General features: G+C 57.2%; 1 protein-coding gene across 3 annotated transcripts; it reads right to left on the bottom strand.

The window, feature by feature from the left end:
* Positions 1 to 267: 267 nt before the first annotated feature.
* LOC120391836 (survival motor neuron protein 1-like) lies at positions 268 to 22,066 on the bottom strand. Of its 3 annotated transcripts, none has more exons than XM_039515997.1 (10): positions 21,587 to 22,066; positions 5,402 to 5,473; positions 4,953 to 5,078; positions 4,299 to 4,496; positions 3,595 to 3,789; positions 2,883 to 3,008; positions 1,989 to 2,057; positions 1,274 to 1,396; positions 813 to 902; positions 268 to 402 (listed from the first exon to the last, which is right to left on the bottom strand). In XM_039515997.1, the coding sequence occupies exons 1-9, from the start codon at positions 21,752 to 21,754 to the stop codon at positions 819 to 821; spliced, it is 1,161 nt and encodes a 386-aa protein (XP_039371931.1). In that variant the 5' UTR covers positions 21,755 to 22,066; the 3' UTR covers positions 268 to 402; positions 813 to 818. The 3 variants fall into 3 exon arrangements, with proteins under 3 accessions (XP_039371931.1, XP_039371934.1, XP_039371932.1); XM_039516000.1 differs by lacking the exon at positions 21,587 to 22,066 and adding an exon at positions 6,990 to 7,166; XM_039515998.1 differs by having other exon boundaries at positions 269 to 402; positions 817 to 902.
* Positions 22,067 to 22,599: the final 533 nt, after the last annotated feature.

The following is a 22,599-nucleotide window of genomic DNA, read 5'->3' as shown; positions in this document are numbered from 1 at the left end:
CTTAGCCCATCTCGGTCCCAGTGAGCATGTTTCAAACACAGGAGCCCACCACCATCCCCCCACCCCGCCGACGGGAAAACCCCTCCCCCTCCGCCCGTCCAGAGCAATAACCTCCCTGGGGCACAGGGTCTGACAAACACCTTTTATTGGAACCTGGCGATGGGCCCCAGCCATCCCGCCTGCGCACGCCTGCCGCTGGGGAGCGATGCCTCCACACCCTGCACTCCAGCACGGGACGAAGGCTGCTTCCGTCCTCTCCCTCCCCGGGTGCACGGCGAGCTGGTACCCAGCACTGCAGAGTCCCAGTCCTCGAAGCATGAGCGCCGGTGCCAGCGCGGAGACCTCTGGCCGACGGTGCCGCTGCCTCAAGCCCGCCGGGGGGGAGCAAGAAGCCAGACCCAGCTGCAAGGAGGAACAGGGGAGGAGACGAGGTGACGCCGCTGCCCCCTGCTAGGGGGGAGGGGTCCCCCAGAGCTTCCCCACTCAGACAGACAGGGGAGGAGGGTGTGGAGGCAGCAGAGGGACTGATTGCCCTAGAGATCCCGGGAGTGTGGGGGGGAGCACTCAGATGCTCCCAAGGGTCTCAGTGGGTCACAAGACAGCTTGGCACAACTGGCCACGTCCGCAGGCACCTGGTGGAATAGCTGGGGGGAGGAGGGGCAGGAATAAGGACTATGGGGCACTGGCGGATCTGGGGGCAAGGAAGAGCCCTGTGCCACACGGACCCGATCACTTCCTGTCCCACAGCCGGGAGCCAGCGCCTCATCTCCCTGCCCTCCCCCGCCCCAATATCCACACAGTGCAAACCCAACCTGCCCCTAACTGCGCGGGGACGACTTCTTCCACCGTGGTCCCTGCTTTGGAGGGGGGGTCGCCGCCTCCGCCCGGCCTTGTCTGAGTCCCTGCAAGGCACGAAAGGGTTAACGTGTAGCACCCAAAGGCTGCTAGTTCGAATCCAGCCCCAGGCACATGCTAGCTCAGTGCCTGGATGCCCCGTTCCTCTGCCCCCAGCCCCCTACAGTGAGGGGAGCCCCTCAGGACATCCAGCCCATGTCCCAGCGAGCCCCTCCCCCATTTAGCTTCATCTCACGAGGCTAAACTCAGGGCTGCAGGCAGCACGGCTCACGCCCAGCACCGCCAGCCACCCTCCGCAGTGGGGGTGGTGGTACCACCCGTGGCCAGTGCAGCCCCAGCCCCCACCCTGCAGCACTGGGGAGAGGGGCAAGACAGCCCAACCGCCAAGGGGGCAGATCCCCCCCCAGCCAGGCCTTACCATGTAGAAGCCAGTGTGGTACCCGCTCATGTACCAGGCCAGGAGCATGCAGGCCAGGGCCCCCCCCTCATCATCCTCTGCGCACAGCGAGTCCAGAAGCAGTGGCGGGGGGGGAGGGACGATCTGGAAAAGCAGCAGCAGAGATCCTGGTCAGGGACCTTCCCTAGCAATAAAGATGCTTGCAGAGATCCCCTCCGCTCACCCAGGATGCACAGGGACCCGGGAACTTTACCTGATCCCTCCTGCCCGAGTGGCTCCAGAGTGGGGGCTCCGCCCCCCCCTCCCCTGCCAGGAGTCCTCCCCACAGTGACACACAAATCAACAGCCCACTGGCGCCACCTAGTGGCTTCTTTGTGCTCCAGCCTCCGGGGTGGCTCTCCTCCCCCCCGCAGAGGGTAGTGACAGCCTGCGCAAAGCTGGGGGTGCAGCAGCGCTGGGTTCCCATGCCAAGCTCAGAGGGGTGGCCACCCCGGGATCAGATGCTGCAGGATGGCAGCTGGCCCTGGAAGTCTGGCCAGAGCGTGGACTACCAGAGATGGCAGTGGGCTACCAGTACCACCCTTAAACAGCCCCCGGGCTTTGGGTTCGGCACTCGTTTGCCTCCTCCTCCAGCCCGGGAGATCAACGGCCAGGGCCCTTTCCCGCAGGGCGGGATTCGCGGCAGCTCTGGGTTTGCCGTAGAAACGGGTGCCCGAGGAGGAGCGGGTACACTCACCGGGGGGCAGGCGGATCTGCGCGGCGGGGGGCCGAAGGGCAGCAAGGGACCGGGCCACCAGGAGCCGCTCTGAAAGGGAGGCAGAGAGCGGGCGTGAGCCCAGAGAGAGGACCCCAGCGAGCCAGGGACGGAGTGGGCCCCACGGTGTGATGCCAGCATCTCCCGTCAGCTGTTCCAAAACCCCGGTGGGGCATGGGTCACTAGCCCCCAGACCCTAATGGGCTGCCCCCATCCTTCCCCTCCCCTCCCCCTGGGTCTGGGCTAAGTGGGGAGGGGACCCTGGTACAGGCCCCTGACATTTAAAGGGGGTGGAACATGGCAGGGGCTAATCCCTCTAGCCCCTGCTCGGAGGGCCGTGGGCCCAGGCCCCCCCATCGCACTGCTCCCGTGTGATGGCAACACTGACGCCCAGGGACAGTGACACCCCCCCCCCCAATCTACTCCCAGCAGCACAGCACCCCCCAGCTCCACCCTGGGGTACTGGGGCAGCACCGACTGCCAGGGGAGAGCGCCCCCTACTGCCATGTTGCGCACTGGAGTCAGCACCCACTCCAAAGGGACCGTGCCCCCTACTGGGTCCCCGGCCCTGCTTCCTGCAGCCCAGTGCCCCCTAGCATCACCCAGGAGTTGTGGGGTCAGCACTGACCCCCCCCCCAGGGAGAGTGCCCCCCTCTGAGACATCTCGTTCCCATGCAGCAGCCAGGGCTTTCCCCTAGATTCCCCAGGAGTCTCCCATTCGAGTCCTGACCAGATCAAACCCTGCTTTGCTGCAGGGCTCTGAGGTTGCATCTTGTGTTCGTCTTCCTGCGATGTGGGGGGGAGGACATGTGGGGAGGGGGCTGCGGTTTAAGCTCCCCAGGTCACTGTCCCGGTGGGGCAATCCCAGGCACTCACCTTGGGCGGCGGGGAGAAGTAATGAGCCCACTCCCCTTTCGTGCTCTGCCTCCTCCAGCTGTGGGGCGGCTCGTGGGGGAAGCTGGGGCTGCGTCCCCTGGGCACTCCGGGGGCATCCGCTTCAGCCTTGCCAAGGAGACACAGGGATCAGAGCAGAGCGTGCCCCAGGCGTGCCCTGTGCTGCCACCAGCACCCAGCAGGGACAGTGCCAGACCTGCGACCCCCCTCACCTGCCCCAGGGGACCCCGCAGAGAAGGGGGGAGGCACAGAGCTGGCAGGGGATTGGCCAAGGGAGAGAAGCGGGGACACTGACTGCAGGGGAGAGTGCCCCCTACTGAGCCCCCCCCGCCCGCTGCACCACAGCGCTCCCTAGCACTGAGCTGTGGTATTGGGGCCAGCACTGACTACAGGGGAGAGCGCCCCCTACTGAGCCCCCCCCCACTCACTGCAGCACAGCGCCCCCTAGCACTGAGCTTTGGGGGTAATCGGGGGACAAAGGGAAGTGAAGAGAAAAACAGGGTGGGGGGGGAGCATGAGTGGGCAGAGTTAAGGGGAAGGAAAGTTAATGGGGGACTCAGGGCTGCTGCAGTGATTACAGCCGAGATCTCCCCTCCCACAAATCAGTCCCTCACTAACAGAGCCCCCTTCACACACACCCCAGCCGCTTCTTTAATGGCCCTCACTCCCCATCCCATGGGGGGGGGGCACTCACCCTCCAGCTGCCCAGGTCCCCATCCACGGCTCCACAAGGGGGCAGCAGCTCCTCCAGCGCCTGCTGTTCCTTGTTCCCGTAGCCGACAAACTCCACCAGGCACGTCCCCGCCGCGGCGTCCACCGACCGCACCGTGGCCGGGTAGAGCAGCCCGTCCTCCGACCAGATGGCGCTGCAGGCGTCGCCCACCTTCCACTGGGGAGCGGCACCAACCGGGGCTCACCCGAGAGCCCATCACACAGACAGCCTGGCTGCTAGGGACCCCCCGGGGCCCCAGAGTCTGTGTCTGCCTCGGGGTCCCAGCCAAACCCCAGCCCGGGACAGCACCTTCCACCTCCCCCTGCTGTGTGTTGGGAATCGGACCCAGGTGTCCTGAATCCCAGATCCAGGCTCTGGTCACAAGGCCCCGTTCCCCTTCCCGCACTGGGAACAGAACCCAGGCGTCCTGACGCTCTCCCCTGCTCTAACCATTCAACCACACTCCCCCCACCCCCCAAGAACAGTCCTGGCCCCCAGCCCCATGCTCTAACCACCACACCACACCGCCTCCCATTGAGATGGGTGAATCTGTGAGCAGGCAGTTCCCCCACAGGGTGGGCGAAGTGCCCAGGTTAAGGGGGGCGAACCAGGCCCCTCCGGCTAACCCTGCCAGCGTCCCCACTATGCCAGGCGGCTCCGCGCAGCCCCACCCTGCAGTATCTCACCGTTCTCCGGGGCTCCAGCAAGTCATCCGGGCTCCTGCCGGGGGGGAACAGGTCCCGCAGCCTCTGTTCCTCCTGATTGCCGTAGTGCTCATACTCCACCACGCAGGCGTCCCCCTCCTCGCTCAGGGAGACGACGCGAGCCGGGTAGAGCAGCCCGTCTCCGGACCAGACGGCGCCGCAGGCGTCACCCACCTTCCACTGCAGGGAGACACAGGGAGGGGCCTCAGGGCTACGGCGGGGGCACGCGTCAGCACGGGTAACAGATGAGCCGTAGCCCACACTACCCAGCATGGACCATCATTGTGCAACGCACACGTTAGTGCAGCATTTGCACTATTCCACACTCTGCCCCAACCCCAATGCTGGATCCTGCAGCCTCCTGCAGAACTCCAGGGATGACCCCTTGCCCTCACCCCTCTCCAGATTCCCACAGGGCCCTCCCCTCTGGGTGTGCACATGAGAGAGCCCCACCCACCATGGGGGTGGAGCCAAGAGGAGTCCCTCCCCTTAAAGAGACAGAAACCAGCACCCCCAGGACCCAGGGCTGAGTTTGCTATGTGATGCCAATGGTTTCTCTTGTCCTGGTGGAGCCAACAGAAGTGGGATGGGCTGGTTCTACAGCAGGTAACAGATCGCTTCTTGTTCTGTACTCACCTGGGAGCCTTCCTCCTCTTTCTTCTCCTCCTCCTCCTCCACATCTCCCTCGCTCTCGGCCCCGCTGGAGGCTGAGGACTCAGAGCTCTTGGATGCCTGGTCCGTGTTGTCAGCTCCCAGGGTGTCCTGCAATGTTGGAGATACTGTGGCGGCTGAGAGAAGGATGGGGATTTGGGAGGAGCAGCTGCTCTGTCTCCCCGTCCCTCCTGAGACAGGCTGGAAGGACCAACCTTTCCCCGCAGGGCTGGGGGAGCATCAGACATGGAGAGGGAGGGGACATCCCAGGTCACTGCCCCATAGGGAGCACAGACTGCAGCCTCTGCCCCAGTCCTACAGGGGCTGGGGTCAGCGAGACCTGGAGCAGGCAGCTTGGGGAGCACATCCAACAAGGAGGGACATGGGGGGGAAGCATCCCCAGAAGTTTGGTTTGGAGATCCTGAGGGCCTCACCTTATAGGAGCGGACGGCTCGGTCGTAGGAGCGGATCAGAGCGCGGTCGTCGGACGCGGCACAGTCTGCAATCTGCAAACAGCACACGCCCCGTTACAGAGGATCATCTACATACACAACATGGGGCTGCGTCCTTCAGCTGAGCCCAGCCACCAGAATCAGCTCCCCAGAGAGAGCATGACATACGCTGGCAGGCAGAGAGGCAACCGCATGCCCCGGTCCTGTACCGGGACCTGGTAATGCCGACTCCCGCAGAATCGGGCCCTTAGCACTTGCAAGTAGGAACGTTCTCTTTATTCCCAGCCAACTCGCATGATCGGTGTGAAAGTTCCCAAGCTCTTGAGATCCAGGGATCATAAGAGAATCTCGGCTTCCATTTAAAAATCCAAACTGTTTCTAGCTCACCGAGCTGCAGAGCAAAGCTTGAAAGCATGAGCCCAGAAATCTCAAACCTCAGAAAGTCAAACAAAAAAAAGGACCCCAAATCTTATTATTTTTAAGGCAATCTCATGTTTTCTGATTCGTGATTGTGTATGCTGGGGTCTGGTGATGCTGAGATAAGAAAATAAAGGCATGCCAGTGGGAGTTCACCCAGAGCAGCTGGCACCTCCCCTGAGGCTTACCCTGAAAAGATACAGTCCTGATTAGCCTGGACACATTAAACCATCCCCCCCTTGGAGAAACTCCAGTCCGCCAGAAGTGGATTGATGACACCTCACACTTAGCCATGCGGTACAAGGCAGGTATACGGGTTTCCCCTTTTACAGATGGGAAAAGTCCAAAGTCGCACAGCGTGAAACCAGCAGAGCTGGGAATAAAAACCCAGCCCACTGCTCTACCCACTAGGCCATATTGTTTCCCAATCAAGGTAAATACGAGTGCTGCCTGAACTCAGCAGGGCTACTCACAGGCTTAACGTTAAGCACCTGCTTAGTTCTGGGCAGGATCAGGGCCCCTTGTAAACAAATCACAAAGCAAGCTGGGCAGCAGTCTTCCCCCGACCCCCATAACACGAGGCAGGGGCTCATTCACTCCCCTAAAACCCCAGACAAGAAAACTCCCACGAGTAAGAAGGTTTGGCACTGCTGAAACCTTTGTAACAAACCAATCCGTGTCACGGCTGTAACATTCAAACCAAGAAGTATACAGGCATTTCTCCATCGTATACAACCCTCAGGGTAGGAAATAAATACTATAATGATGCTAATAATAACCACCAGGCTTCTGCATCCGCTGGTTTCCCACTTCTCCGCGGGGTGCAACCACCCCACAGCTAGGGTTGGATTCCAGGGTATTCTAACCAGCCCCCAGCAGCTAAATTCCCTTCTGGGGAGGGGGCAGACCCAGCTCTCTCGTTTCCCCCCTTTGAACTTAGTGCAAAGCAGCAAAATAAATGACTCCAGCTTTTTCAAGTGCAGATTCTTCACCTTGTCTTGCAAGGGGGAGGGGGAGCCACACTGAGTCCTATCCCCCCCCAAGATTTTAGAGGCCAAACTCTGCGGCCCTGAAGCCCAATGGGGATCTCCAGCAGTTCCAGAGTCTGACGCATTTGGGTTGCAACCTGCCCTCCCCCACCCCCATCACTTACCTGGTGCCCCTCCTTCTGATACACTATCTCCCCCGCACACTCAGCCATTGCAATCGAAGCCTGCACCCCTAATGCACCATCTCAGGGCAGGAGCAGCCTGCCCCCAGCACACAACTTCTTGCAAAGAGTCCATGCATGCATGCAGGGACTCCCTCAAGGCTCCCTGGGAAATGTAGTTTTCTTCACCCTCACCCCTAGCCGCGTTCTATAGGGCAGCTGGGGACGCTTGGACTACAGCCCCCAGAAGGCACTGCTCTCCCGCCACAGAGTGGTGGCTGGCAGGCGGACCGCCGGCCTGTTCTGCACGGCGACCCCTGTAGGTAGGAGGTACATGGCGCCGTCTAGGGACAGCAAATATTCGCAGGCTGTGCTGGGTGCGGGAGGGTCCATCGGTGTAACAAGCTGTGTCGGTGCTCAGCTCAGGCTGGGTTATCAGGATTAGGACGTGATCTCAGGCTGGAGCCTAAAAAACAGAGGTCCCCCTGGAAGGAAGGCTTCCTTGTGGTTCAGAGACTAGATGGAACCCAAGAGACTAGATGGAACCCAGGTCTGCTGCAGATTTCCTGGGCGATGCTAGGCGAGTCACTGCATCTCTTTGTGCCTCAGTTTCCCATCTGTCAAGCGGGGATAATGATTCTGTCTTGGCTAGTTCGATAGCAAACACTCTGGGGCAGAGAGATTCTCTCACTCTGTGTCTGTGGGGCCCCAGCAGGCTCTCTAGACCCTCCTGGAAATGTAAATAAAAATACTAAACAAATCCTAGCTGCCATGAAACACGACGGCGATTTAATAACCTGTGACCACTGCAGCTGTGACCACTGCAGCCCCTCTGCAAGGAGAAGAAAAAGCGCTGGCCCCAGTGAAGCAATGGTGAAAGCTGCCAAAACTCTGCAACACCCAAGGCCACATGGACAATTTCTCCAGGAAGCTAAGGCACCTCTGGGTGGCCTTCAGTCAACTGCTCCCTGCGAAGGTTTGTGCCGGAGAGGCGGTGGTGCCTCCCTGTCTCCTTGTCCGAGCAGCATTCGGCGGGCCATGGACGGGGCTCCCAGATGGCTGTACATCTCGGTGGTCTATTCTGCTGAGCGATCGCTGAGCTCTGAATTCATCAGGAGTGAAAGGTCCACAGCCCTGATGAAAATCAGGCCCCAGGTACCTAAGAGCTTCCAACATTTCGAGTGGCTAAAGCAGGATGCATTTAAAAAAAATAATCAATCAAGTAATTACATTCTGGGGAAGGCTTGGTACAGCAGCTGTTATAACAACATGTTCAAAATAACAAAAGAAACTAAGCCCGACAAATCTCTCTCTCTGTCTGTCTTCAGCCCTGACAAATTCCGAAACGACTGTCAGCCCCCAAATTTATTTCGTTACTGAATTTTACAGCCAATTTTGAGTAGAACAAAAGTAAGCAAAACAGTAGCTTCCGTTCCTCTGCAGAGTGTTCCCGGTGGCTGGACAAACTGATCGATGTGGCAGGTTTTACCTTTGTGCAGTTCAGGTGAAGGCTGCTGCTGCTGCTGGCACTTCATGTGGGAAAAGATATTGGTTTGGCACAGAGTGTGCATTCCTCACCATCCACGCCTCTTCATACACAGGGGGCCAGGCTGCTAGGAGAGAGGATTTTTTCCCAGGTAACTTCTCATGTCAGTTATTATTTCCCGTCCAACGCTGAATAAAGCATGGCTGTGGGTGATCAAACAGGAATTTTACATGTTCTGGAATCACAGAGAATCTTGCCTGGCCATTTATCAAGTCATTCACTGGAGATATTTTATGCCAAAATTCATCTGTTCTCATAGTGCATATTCCAGAAGTGCATCACAGATCTGAGCATCCTAAATTCGGAAATTTGGTGCGCACTGATCACATCAGAAAATTGATCCGTTATCACCTCTATTTTGCAGAAAGATGCTGATAAACGACTGGCTGGACTCACAAAAGCCAGGCTCTTAAATTTAGGGTCTTCTAACAACACTGCCATCTTTGTCATGTAATCCAGCGCTTTGCAAAAAGAACTGCACAGCTTCAACCAAATGTTTGATATGCGCTTGGATGGATCATGTTTTCCTTTCTTGCCGAGTTATGTGTCCCAAAGCCCATATAACCACTTCAGATGCCGGCCACTGCCCAGAAGAGCCCTTGTCATTCAGTTCTAACATTTTCACGTGCAGCTATCCCAGAGGGTTGCACAAATATCTCTGTATAGAATCTCCGGCGCTTCGCTTTGGAGAAGTACAGTGAACCCGTTAATCATGGGCCACACTGCATGCAAAAACAACAAATGCACCTGCATCAAAGAACCCTAGATGCTCACCAGGGTCCCCGTGGTCCTGCAGCACCTCTTTGCTCTTCCTCACCCAAGGTACTGACAAAGGAGGAACACAGCATATCCCAAGTAGCCAAGGTACGTTCAAATCCCTCCAAAGCCCGCCAGGGCATTTTCACGTGCTTCACAAGTATCTTCAGGCTGGCATTGCAAAATGCCGTGTATTTAGTCAGTGAGGGCACCACTCTGACCCTTCCCTGTCAGTGACTGTAAATGTCAATGATCGAACTCTCAGCTTTCATCGCCAATGATTTTCAATGCGTGCTCTGCCATTAAGTGCACGAGATGGCAGGGGCGTACACTCCTTGGTTCATTGTTTGCTTAGTGCTCATTCGAGATAATACACTGTGGTGCTTCCGGACAAGTCTGCAGCATTATCTGCCAAATACATAGTACGTTTATGCCAGGCAACCTTGTGTTTTGATAGCACACGGTTGGTTCCATCCGAAAAATTCCTGAGATTTATTTGATGTGCAAAGTAACCATATCTACAAACTCCGTAGCTGTGAGACTGTATGTTTCTGGGTGTTTGCATGCAACCAGGAATGGAAAATACTTCCCAACCTCATCCGAACTTGCATCCAAAGCAAAGTATCATTCAAAGCCTTCAATCCCACAATGTTCATTTGCAAGGGCTTTAGGTGAATTGTCCCTTGCATAACAGGGGTCACTTTTGTGGAAGCACATGCATAGCTCTTGGCAATCTGGGAGTCTAGGAGCATTGTTTTAAATAAAGGACTAGCATGATCACCGCTAGCACGAGGGACGTTATGCTCCGAAAGACATTCTGTAAATCAGACGGCAGCTTTGGTTCTGCTATCACTCATTTTTGACCCAGCAGATGGGAACAAAGTTGCCCATGATTTTGACTGTCACAGCCTTGGCACCGCTCGCATGTTTCTCCATAACGATATGTCTTGAGGTATCTTTGTATTCCCATGACTAGCAGAATAATCAGCTCTGCAACGCTCATGGAAGGCAGACGTTCACCCGCCCCTTGATCTTTGTAGAAAATGGTGCTGGGCCTGCCAAGTCTCTTTAAACGGACAAAGACTTTCACTTTTGTCTTGGACCAACCCTCAGCGTCTTCATCAGTCATGGCTGTTGCTGAGTCTTTCGGGGGGTGGGGGTAATTTTATTTTTATTTAATTATTTGATAATCCTGCAATTTGTGGCCTATACTCAAGTTTCATTTTTAATCATGTGAGACTCTGCTACCGATACGCTAACCCAATCCAGCCGTGACTCATTTTAACGCTCGCGCGGTGCAGCCGGCTGTGGCTTTCTGAACTCCTTCTCAAATTACAACTCAGCTCCTCCTGGGCATGGCGTTCCAGGTGGAAGTGCGGGGTTTAATGACACACAGAGGGTGCGAGTCATAAAAAACCCCATGAGCATGACCACCTGTCACGGAATCACCGGGCGATGCTCTGGAACGGCTCCGTACGAAGCCAGTCAGACTCTGGGGGAGCCTCCTCTCTGTGAGCAGACTATCTCCCAGGGCAAGAAGCTCACGCAGCTTCGACCTTCCTGGGTCTCACCTCGGAGCATTCAGCCTCCCCTGCCCCTCCGTGCGCTTCCCGCAGCGAGTCTGCACAGGCGGGGATCCTGGGGAACCAGTGGGCCTGCACCCCAATTCTACAGTCAGACGTGACTCTCAGCCAGCCAGTAAGACAGAAGGTTTATTAGACGACAGGAACACAGTCCAAAACAGAGCTTGTAGGATCAGACAACAGGACCCCTCAGTCAGGTCCATCTTGGGGCCAGGGAGGCCAGAGCCCCGTCTGGCCCCCCTCCATTTCCCCAGCCAGCTCCAAACTGAAACTCTCCAGCCCCTCCTCTGGCCTTTGTCTCTTTCCTGGGCCAGGAGGTCACTTGATCTCTTTGTTCTCTTCAGTTGGCACCTTTGCAGGGGAGGGGCCCAGGCCATCAGTTACCAGGAGACAGGGCCTCGGCAATTCTCTGTGCAGACAGCATCACACTGGCCCTCTAGGGCTCTGCAACAATCACACCCCCTTATCCCACCACCTAGATACCTAAGAACTGCATAGGGGAAACCGAGGCACCCACACAGTATTCAGAGCAAACATTAAGAACAGTCCCACTTCGTCACACCACCCAGGAGAAACACGTGGAGTTGTGATTTTGCACAAGTGAAATACTCCCTTTGAATTGTATTTTCAGTCGCTCATAGTAACTGGTTCTACTTTAACGCAGCAAGCTCCATGCGGGAAATGTTCCGCTTCAACCAGGAGAGAGGGTTGCGGGGGTCAAAGTGGGACAGTCCCCCCAAACCCAGAACTGATGGGGAGAAACGGCGTCTCAGTTTGGCTCCCAGAAATCAGCAAACACTGGGGATCGCTGGCTAGATTGAGCCTCCTTCTCAATTTCCTTGCACCTGGTGTAGTCACTTACATTAGTGCAAACTGGCTCACCGGCAGCGTGTCACCTCCATTTTGCAATAGTGTAAATACCCGCCCACGGGACAGGTCAGCGGAGAACAGGCCCAGTAGCTCTGGTTTCTTTTGGTCTCCTACCTCCACACGAGCCCATATTTTAGATGAGTTTTCCATACACGCGCAGAAACTGCACCATTTGAAACGACTGCTCTTCATTAAACTCCGCACCATGTGCTAATCTAAATACTAATCAACAACTAATTTCCTTTAACGAGCCAGGGACAGGTTTTTTACTCTTCCCTGCCAAAAAATAATAAGCCATAAATATTTATTTCAAGTGTAATTGATTGGAGTCATGATTTTATCCTTGCCTGCCAGGTTCTGAGCAATCAGAATAACTGCAGACACAGCCAGGAGACGGTTTGTGGAGCAGATGCCGCTGTCCCAGTCTTTCACCCTGCAAAGAAAAAGACACAGGGACTGAAAAGTGACGGTGGTGATATTTTTCAAATGAGGGAAGTTTCTAAGTCCATATTTGGGCACCTGAATAAGAAGCCGGATCTGCCGAGGTCCTTTAGAAGCGACCCCAGTGAAATCGTGGTAAGCAGCCCCTTTTAAAATCAGCCTACTTAGCTCAATCCCTAAATCTAGTCTCAAAGGTGCCTACGGGAATTCGCTACGCGGCACCCGGGGGATCTGGCACCCAACTCCAGCCTTAAGCGCGTATTCATTTTCGGCACATTTTGGAGTGATCGTTTCTGAAATTCCAACCCATCAGCCGAGCTGCCCCCACGGCCTTTGCATGAGACACCTTGATTCCGGTCTCACCCCCCTCCTCGGAGTAAATCCAGAGTAACTTCCCTGAAGCCAACGCGGTCGCAAAGTCAGTGAGAAAAGAATCAGGCTGTGTTGTCTTTATCGTCATTGCTGCATCTAGCACCGAAAACCTGATCTTATATAGACCAATAAACCATCCCAGGAGACACCGTCTGTCCCTCCCTCTAATTAGGGTTAAAAAAACAAGCGATCAGCAATACCTCACAGTGCCTCACTCGGTGCAGCTGGTTTTCAACTGACTGGCAGGAGTTGGATTGTCCCAAGGACTTGCTGAAGTTCCTGGTGTGCTGCCCAAGGTCCTCAGCGTGATCCTCCCGAGGGAGCTGCAGGTTGTTCCCGGTGGTCTCACAGCTGGTTGTGCCCGTCTGGTTTTGAAATGGAATCCGCAGATGGCCATGTTGATTTACTCTCCTTCGGGCCAGAGGCTAATCTCAGTTAGGCTGGACTCATAGAATAGCAGGGTTGGAAGGGACCTTAGGAGGTCATCTAGTCCAACCCCCTGCTCAAAGCAGGACCAACCCCCACTAAATCCCCAAATGGCCCCCTCAAGGATTGAACTCACAACCCTGGGTTTAGCAGGCCAATGCTCAAACCACTGAGCTATCCCTCACCCTATGGATGGCCACAGTCAGCAAAGAGTTAAGACTGTGGACATCCATAAAGAGAAAGTGGCTGGCAGAGAGCGGTATTTTGACAACCGATAAGAACACATCAAGAACTCATAAAATTATAGCGCCGGCGAACATGGAGCGTCCTGTAAGGAACATTCGAAAACCTATTGACTATCCCGTGCTGGATGATGTCGGCCATGGAGTAAAGGTGAGAATCCATGTACATTTTGAAGACTTATTTGAACTGAATGTGGTGGGAATTTTAGTTGAGATTAAAATACTTAGTGCTTGGTGCTGCCGAGAGGGGTTGATACCAACGTACCCAGGAGCAGCACAGGCACAAAGTGAGATTTTTATGTTGAGGTCTTAAGCAATTTCTGCTTATAAACTCGTGACTGCCTGAAGTAACCACAGACCAGGAAACAAGGGCTCATGATTCTCATAATGGATATTTCATAACAAAGCAATTGCACTAATGACTCCCTCCAGGGGGGTCAGGGGGGTGACTCCGGCTTTGCACCGGGGTAACTGAGATCAGCCTCCAGGTCTTTATCAAGCCGCCACGTGAGCCGTGAATGATATTTTCAGTTCCTCTCTGAACAATGGTTGTTCGGCTCAGCAGGGTCTGGACGAGGTGTGGAACCAGCCCTTCTTTCCTGGAAGAAATGAGGATGCTTTCGGGAACTAGAACCGAGCCAGCACCCTGCTGCAGGCAGATCGTTCTTTGTGCAAATATTAGCAAAGCTGAACTGACTCAAGAGAGGGTGGCTCTGGCTGTGGCTCTAGGCTGGGACCCAGGAGAGCTGGGTTCCTTTCCTGGTTCTGCCCGCGTGACGTTGGCCGAGTCTCTTTCTCTCAGCTTCCCTGCTTGGAACTGGGGATAATAATCCATCCTCTCCTCCCATGCTTTATCTGTCTTGGCTGTTTAGATAGATCACAAACTCCTCAGGGCAGGAACTGTCTCTTACCATGGATCTGTGTAGGGCCGGGCACACCGGGACCCGGATCCCAATCGGGGCCCCTCCACCCAGCTCTAATACTGAAACTTTGACACGTGCTGAAAATGCCACCTGGGGCACTGGCCCATTCCATAATTGACAGCCAGGGGAGGGAGACATCAGTTCTGCTGGACTTCAGACCCACTTAGGGTGAGACGCTTGGATATGTGGGTCCCAATCAGCTCTCGCAAAACACAAGAGACCAGCTGCGGCTTTTAAAAATCCCGGGCAGGCTCCACAGTGGGAGGAATTTGCCAGCGCTCTGCGGGTGTCAACGTTGCTATGCCGGTGGTTTGCACTGATTGGCCCGTTTCCCCAGCTGCCCTTGCAACCAGCTGGGAAATGATTTGTATCCACGTCACAGAACAGAATCACAGACATGCAGAGCTGGAAGGGACCTCAAAACGTCATCAAATCCAGCCACCTGCACTGAGGCAGGACCAAGGAAACCTAGACCATCCCTGACGGGTGTTTGTCCAACCTGGGCTTAAAATCCTCCAATGATGGCGATTCCACAGCCTCCCTAATGCTTAACCAGCCTTCTAGCTAGAAAGATTTTCCTAATAGCTAACCTAAATCTCCCTTGCTGCAAAATCAACCAATTACTTCTTGTCCTGTTCTCGGTGGCCAGAGAGAACAATTGATCCCCGCCCTCACCACAATGGGGATGTCCTTTCCCATTTGCGTGGAACAAACTGTCAGTGGGATACTGTGATGGTTAAAGTATAACAGGGTTCAAACGAGCTCCATCAATGGCTACTAGCCAAGGGGGGGTGACCCGAAACCTCTGACTGCCCGAAATCAGGAGGAGAACTCAGGGGTGGATTGCTCCAGAATTGCCCTGTTCTGGGCATTCCCCAGGAAGCTGTGGTACCGGCTGCTCTAGGAAACAGGAGACTGGGCTAGGTGGAGCACGGGTCTGACCCAGGACAGCAGATCTTATGTGCTTATGAGTCAGAAATTCCCTTTCCCTTGGAAACCAAAGTCAAAATTGAAGCAAATAAGTCTGAGAACCTGGAAAACCCCTCAGCTCTGTTCTTTTTCAAAGTGCCAGTGTTTTTCCAGTCCATGAGTTCTTCTGGGTCCAGGATTTATCTGCTGGCCTGGCCACGGGACAGCTTTATGACTGGCAGGGTGTACTGTGCAGCATCCTGTGCGCTCGGAGATGGGGACATAGCGTGATGTGCTGTGGGGAGGGCTCATGTGGAGGAGCTGGTGGCTGTGAGAGCGGAGCAGAGACAGAGAGGGAGAGACGTGGTTACAAGAAGAGACGTTAAGGTGGAGCTGCAGTCAGAAAAGTGGCTCTAAAATGGGCCCCATCTTAACCAGGGGGGACCTTTGTGACGTGTAAATGAAATAAATACAACAGTCAACATGATGTGCCTTCCTGCCACACCCCCCCACCCCCTTGCACACTCACAGTGTGCACTGTCCCCTGGCACGCCCCTCGCACACTCATGCTGTGCACCACACCGCACATACTCACCCTGCACAGCTTGGCCCAGCACAGCCCCTCGCATGCTCATGCTATGCACCATTGCACAGCACACCCTCCTGACACATCCACACGCTGCAGAAACACATCTACAATCCTCCCACCCTCAGTCCTCCCATTCTCGCACCTTCTCACATGCACACTCCAAACCCTCACACAGCACGCCCCTGCACACTCACAAGCCCCCCCATCCTCCACCGCATGCTCCCCCCTTGCACACCACACACACACATACATGTAACCCGCACGAGAACCAGCCCTGCCGCCTCCCCCAGGCACCGATAAATACCCACGGCTCATAACCTGTGCTTTGCCGGCAGGTGCTTCCCATGCAGTGGAGCACGTCTGTGCCTCGTGTCCGTGCTGGGCGCACACACGCAGCCGGGCAGCCTTGTCGTTACAGCCCTCCCCCTTCCCCCCACTGCACACACTCCCGCCACGCTGCTGGGAAGCGCTGGGGAGTGAGCAGCTGCCTGTAGCTAATAGCTGCCTGTAGCTGCCCGTGGAGCCCATGTGCCTGTTTGTCCCTTCTGGCACATGGCAGCAAGCATGGCGGGCACGTGACCCCAGCGCCCCCTCCCTCCCCCAGGGTGGGAGACCTGGCTCAGAGCGAAGGGCTCAGGTGGATGGGGGGGCGGGGGGATGACGCTCTCTGTCTCCATAGCAAGAGGTAGCTGGTACATGCAGCTGCTGCCAATCCCCTCTCCAGCCAACCAGCCCCAGGAGCCCTCTGGCCTGGAATCCCATCCCCAAAGCTCTCCTCCCCATAATGCCCTGAATTCTGCAGCTCTATATGCTGATGGGGGGGGGTTCCTTCCTGAGTCCTGCCCGCCCCCATCTCACACCCTGATTGGTGAGCACCGAGAGCCCACAGCTGCAAACATCCTGGCCCCCCGCCCAGGACCCCTCTTCTCCAGGGCTGTTTGCCTGGCTCAACCACTGCAGCAGTGAGTTCCACAGGTGAAAGCGACAGTCACGATCCACCTGGGGTCAAGATGGGGGCAGCCTGTTGGGAGCGGCTTGTTTCTTTCTTGCGCCCCACTTGGCTGGGGTGCCGAATGGCCAGGTGGCCTTTCACTCCGGGTTGTGGGGTGGCAGACACAAGTTCCTTCCGGGGCTAGCATCTGCCAAACTCCTCTTCCTGTAACACCAGCTAAATGGGCCGGGCCTGATCTCCCAGCCCGAGGTTACTGTCAGCAGGCTGAGCTGGTGCCCGCGGGCTCTGGCTGCTAGGAGCCGCGCTGAGCTGGTGAATAGGAATAGGACCCGTGCGGGCTCTGGCTGGCCTGTGACTCCTCCTCGGCAGGATGGCCACTGCAGCTGCTCATCCTTTGTGCTCATCTCAGCGCTGAGCCAGGCAGCCAGTGGGGAGCCAGGGTCAGACACCCAGGTGGAGACATTTCCTGATGCCAGGATCTGCAGACAGGTAACACGTGTCCGTCCCGGAATGGATAGCCAGCAAGAGCAGACACAACACACACAGCTGCACCCTTGCCCACGAACAACACATACGCTCATGCACACGCACAACACACACAGACAACACTCACGCCCACCTGAGCGCACACACGCATGAGGGCACGCAACACATACCCCTGCCTCCACCCGTGTGCACCCCACACTCAGCTGCCCACTCAACGCGCACACAGGCCTGAGTACATGTAACACACACGCGTGCCTACTCAGCAAGTGCCCACACCAACCGTTCACGCAAGCGTGCAAGCTCACCCACCCACCCACGTGCATGCAAGTACACACTGCCTGCCCCCCACCTCTCTGACCATTCCCCAGCTCAGCCCCTCAGTCCCGGGCCCTGGCAGCCCAGAGACACGTGTTTCCGGCAGGCACCTCAAATCCAGGGATTAAGAACAAGAATGAAGCAGCCCCAGCACAGCCGGTTGCCTAGAAAATCTGGGCGGGGGTCAAGAGGAGGGCAGGGGAGAGGGGGGGCTTCCCCCACACGCCCCACACATCACCTGGCCCCGCACACACCGCAGCTGGGACCGACACACGCCCGGCACAATGGGGTCACTCAGGCAGCACCAGCTGCCTCTCACCCAGACACACATGCTGCTAATCAGCTCCTGCAGCTGGACCAAAGCCAAGTGAATGGCCCCAGGGCTGGATCCACAGCCGGGGTCAGCCAGCCTCGCTCCGGTCCCCCAGGTGTTCCCAGCTGCTGGCTCCGAAGTCCCCTCTGTTCATCTCCTGGGGCCACTGGCTCAAAGGTGTTTGCTGCTCCGGCCAAGCCAGGGAATAGCCTCACCTCCCCCTGGTGCATCCCGGCTGCCCACGCAGGGAGGTTCCAGGACTCCCCTCCCCTCGCCAAGCCCCACCTGCAGCAAGAGCGGAGCCAGCCCTGGGCTGCCCCCCTGGCTGAGCTGGGCAAGGGCTGCCCTGCGGTCCAGCCCACCCTCACCTGCCAGCCAAGCACATTCCCGCCAGTTCTGCCTGCACCGTGGCTGGCAAAGCTCAGGGGCTTTTGCATGCATGTATCTTCGAAGGCGAGGGCAAGGTTCCTGGGGGTCGCTAGTTCCAGGTACTGCAGCGATCAGAGATAGCGAGAAAGGTGGGGCCTAGAGAGAGGGTGGGGTGTATATGGAGAGGTAAATGGGGAGGCTGGACAGGGATAGAGGGAGGGGTGACGTGCTCTGGCCTCTCTCCTGACCTGGAGAGGACATGGCTGGAGCAGGGGGCATCTCTCAGTAATCACCCCCCTATAGCAGCAGCTGCCTCCAGCCCCATCTGGCTGCCCAGACCAAGCCCTGCCGCCTCCCACGGGGAAAGCAGGTGAACGGAAACTCTGTCGCCCTGGCAACCAGGTAGGAGCCCCAGATGTCACCTGAGCACCGCACCCAGGAAGCACCGGGGGCTCCGGCACCAGGGGAGCAGGCCCTGCAGAGCGGGCCCCAGGCAGGGCTGGTGGGAGCCAGGCCGAGGCCTGGGAAGAGCTAAGGGTTTGGGGGATCAGAGTCTGTCGCAGCTCCCCAGAGCTGCCTCCTCGCAGGAGCTGGGCTCTGGCTCCAGACGGCATCTCCCAGGGAGGGCTGAGTGCCTCCTGCCGCCTCTGCAGCGGCCAAAGGCCCCTGCTCACGTGGTCCCCACCTGGCAGCTGCACGCGCTGACGTCCCAGTGTCCACAGACACAGCGGCACGGTGCAGCATGCCTGCCCCACCACTCCCCCACCCCCCGCCATCCCTCTGCCCCCAACGCAGGGTCCCAGCCCCAAGCCCTCGCCCCGAGGCCATGCTGCACCCTTGGCATCAGACACACGCACTTCCTGCAGCCCCAGAAACATGCCAGCTGCAAACTGCGTCCCCAGCCCCGTCTCTGGGCTCAGGCTGCTGCCTCGCTGCAGCTCCCGGGCCGAGTTTGCTGCAGGATAAATCCCGATCGGCTCCCAGAAAAACACTGTGCTGGCCAAGCCAGAGCACGGCTGGCCTGTGGCAGTGAGCAGGGAGCTGGCAGGCTGCCCTGCTCCTACCCTGGGCCGACACAGAACGTTCTCTGACTGCAGCCGGAGGGAACGGAGAACAACAGGGTGGGGAGGCTGAGCCTTAAAAACAAGCCGAGCGGAGAGGAAAATCGGATCCGCCTGGGGCGTGCAAGTAGAGGCGGTTTCGGTAGGTCTCTGCCTGCCTGCGGCTCGTATTAACTAGATAACACAGACCTACGAACACGGCTCGAGCTAAGCCCTTCGCTTGTTCCACCAGGCACCTCTGAAAACCAGGCCCCTTTCAGATGTCTCACGTTCCACCCCCAAAATCAGCACCCACTTTCTGTCACCTTATCTTGCCGGGACAGTCTGTGAGCTGTCACCACGCTGGGTCGGCAGGTGGCAGCACCCAACCACAGTTCCATCCCGGTGACATGCCCTTCCCAGGCACCCAGCCCCTCACTGCAGAGGATGGCGCCGTCGGGGGGGTCGGGACCGACACGGGGAGCCGCGTGGCAAACTAACAATGCATGGAAACAACGGGAGGTTTTAACTGGAACACGGCCTGGAGTCTTCACCACTCAGAGATGCACAGATCCCAGGGTTAGGAGGGACCGGCATGATCGGCTAGTCTGACCTCCTGCACATCGCAGGGCCCAGAACCGCCCCCAAATAATTCCTGCTGGAACCACAGCAGATCTTTTAGGAAAACAGCCAGTCTGGATTTTAAAGCGGCCAGCGATGGAGAACCCATCACGACGCTTCACGAATTGCTCTGATGGCTACGCTCCCAGTACGAGACGCACGTCTTACATCCAGTCTGACTCTATCCGGCGTCACCTGACAGCCATGTGACCTCGCTACACCATCATCTGCTGGGGGAAAAGCCCATTAGCAAAGGTTTGTTCCATGGGTTGGTACTCACAGACTGTGAGCAAGTCACCCCTTAGCCACGCGGAGGAGGCTTGTCATGCTCGGGATGGGGGGAGCGTTTCGAAAGCTATCGCCCGAGTCTCAGCTCAGACCTTTGCAGCCCACCCAGTGGCAGAGAAAAGCTCAAACCCGTGGCCCCTGCAGGCTCCCAGCCCAGGAGCCAAACGAAAAGGATCTTGTGATTTTTTAAGTCAATCTCATGATTTGGAGGGGGTGGGGGGCAACTCCAGATTTTGGGACGCTTGGGGACGGCAGTATTCTGTGTCTGTCCAGCGCCTAGCGCAACAGCGGCCTGGCTCAGGAAAGTCACTTCGAAGTGCCACGATCCTGCAAGGAACGCAGAGGAAGAATGCTAACGAGGAGCATGGCTCATCAGCAGGGGTAGCCACCCCCGAGCCAGGACTGAGGGTGACTCCCACTAGAGCCCGGCGTACCAGCAGGGCTGTCCGCAGGGCCGGGGCCGGCCAGCGTGAGCCCCTCAGGACCTGCTGTTAGCTCCTATCTTTGCAACCTCCGTATTCACATGATCCAAACGCTACCAGCGAGAGGCGCTCGCCACCGCCCAGGATCTCACAGCCTCAGCTGCCTCAGTAAGGGCTACTCCATGTGATTAACTTAGTGTTCTAATTGCTGCAATACAGTTACTACGGAGCCTGGATCTATCACCATGTTTAGCGACCTTATCTATCCATCCCCACACACTTCCCGCTGTCTATCCATCCAGTCCCATATGCACCCCTCTATCTATCCCTATACACACCCCTGTATCCACCTATAACCCCATATGCACCCATCTAACCCCGTATACACCCATCTAGGTATCTATCCAGTGCATATCCTTTGTCTACCCATCCATTGATCTCCATACGCACCCCTCTATCCATCCCTCCACACGCATCCGTCTACCCAGCCATCCCCCTACCCACCCTGCTCTCCAGCCCTGTCATACCTCTAGAGTTCCCATCCCAGCTGTCTCTCAGGCCCAGAGCCTCCTAGGGATTTAGGTGCCTCCCCAGCCTGGGGGATCTGGGCCGATGCCCACGGAACTCCCACTGAGATCAAGGGAGGGGGTTTTGGGGCGCAACCCCCCCGAGCTGTTTGCACCACAGGTCACCAGCCGGTCCGCCAGCCTGCTCTGCACGCCGCGCCCGCTAGGTGGCGGCCTTGCCCGCCTGGCTGGTTCGCTCAGCGCCCGGCAGCGACCGGCCGGGTTTGCAACGACACCCAACCGCAGGGCGCCAAGCAGCCACCGCCGAGCGCCCCGGGCAGGAAGGGGCAGAGGTGGGAGACACTCGCCCCTCTGCACCCTGGACCCCAGGGCCTCAGCATCTCCCCCCATCATTGCAACCCCGGGGCGGTCCTCGGTCCCCCTGCCCTGTGCCTGCAACTCCAGAGAGACCAGCCGGGCAGCAAGGCTGGGCTGTTTGGTTTTTTGCAAATCCAGCTGGGGCTAATCTCCCCCCTGCAGCGTTAGCCTCGAGCCTATTGCAACACGCGCTGTTTTGCACCGGGGACCTTTCACCTCTGCAAAAGTTCAGGCGCCAGGCATGCCCTCCCACCTGCTTTGCAGAGCGGAATGTTACGCGAACCTCGCAACCCCCCCAGAGCTCGCTTTGGAAAACGCATTCAAGCCGAAGGCCAGCAGCGCTCCCTGCAAGTTCCCTGGCAGCTCCGCTGCTCGGGAAAGTACACGGTGTCTTGTTTGAGTTCCCGGGTTTGAGAGGCATTTGGAGGCTGGTTCATTCTCTGCCTGAAATAAATCTTGCCACCCAAGCAGCGGCCGCGGTGAGCGCGAGCCTGGAGCGGGCCTTGTCTGCAGCCAGCAGGCGCGTGCATCAGAAGCGGGGCTGATAAAGTCTGCACCTGGGGTCTGAGCCGCCTCGCAGAAGAGGAAAACAGAGGACAACCTAGAAAAGTCCCAGCCAAGGAAACATGATGCACGCTGCAGGGGTTGTTGTGAAACGAGTCACAACGTTTTGCAAGCTGCAGAAACCATGACTGGCTCGAAAACCTCATGATTAACTCATCCTTTCCCCACCGCCGCCTACACAACACACAGCTGGGTGCTCTTCGTTTTCTGCCTACAAGGTGGAACGGGTATCGCCCTGCTCAAATGGGGGAGAGGGGAGGCAAAGTGCCCTTGCAGAGCAGGGAATTCACTAGACACGTTTGCTTTGTGCAGCTCCAGAGCTCAGTCCTAGGAATATAGACACCCTCCCCCCCCCCCAACTCCAGCATCTCGGAATTTGCTCCGGAGTGGAAGACAATAACGATTCTCCTTTGCATAACGTCCCTGCTTTTCCTTTGCAAAATGCATCCTCGCCTGGGTGTGATTTTTGTCCCGGAACAGCTGCAGACCAAGCCCGGGGAAGGATGGCCGGGGGGGTCCCTGGGAAAGCGGGGGTGAGGGATTTCCAGGGCATGCATTTTAATTCAAACCCTTGGGATATTTCTTTCCTCTAAAAATAGCCCCTCCAAATTCTCCAGCAAGGGATCTCGCCTAGGTTTGTTTTCCCCTGGACAAAGCAGCTTGCGAAGCTCGGCTGCACGCCCGGAGCTCTGTGGAAATCCC

Source organism: Mauremys reevesii, linkage group 26 (genome assembly GCF_016161935.1).
Source record: "Mauremys reevesii isolate NIE-2019 linkage group 26, ASM1616193v1, whole genome shotgun sequence".
NCBI classification, from domain to species: Eukaryota; Metazoa; Chordata; order Testudines; family Geoemydidae; genus Mauremys; species Mauremys reevesii.
Note: the sequence above shows the minus strand (reverse complement) of the source record. Positions and strands in the feature narration are given on the sequence as shown.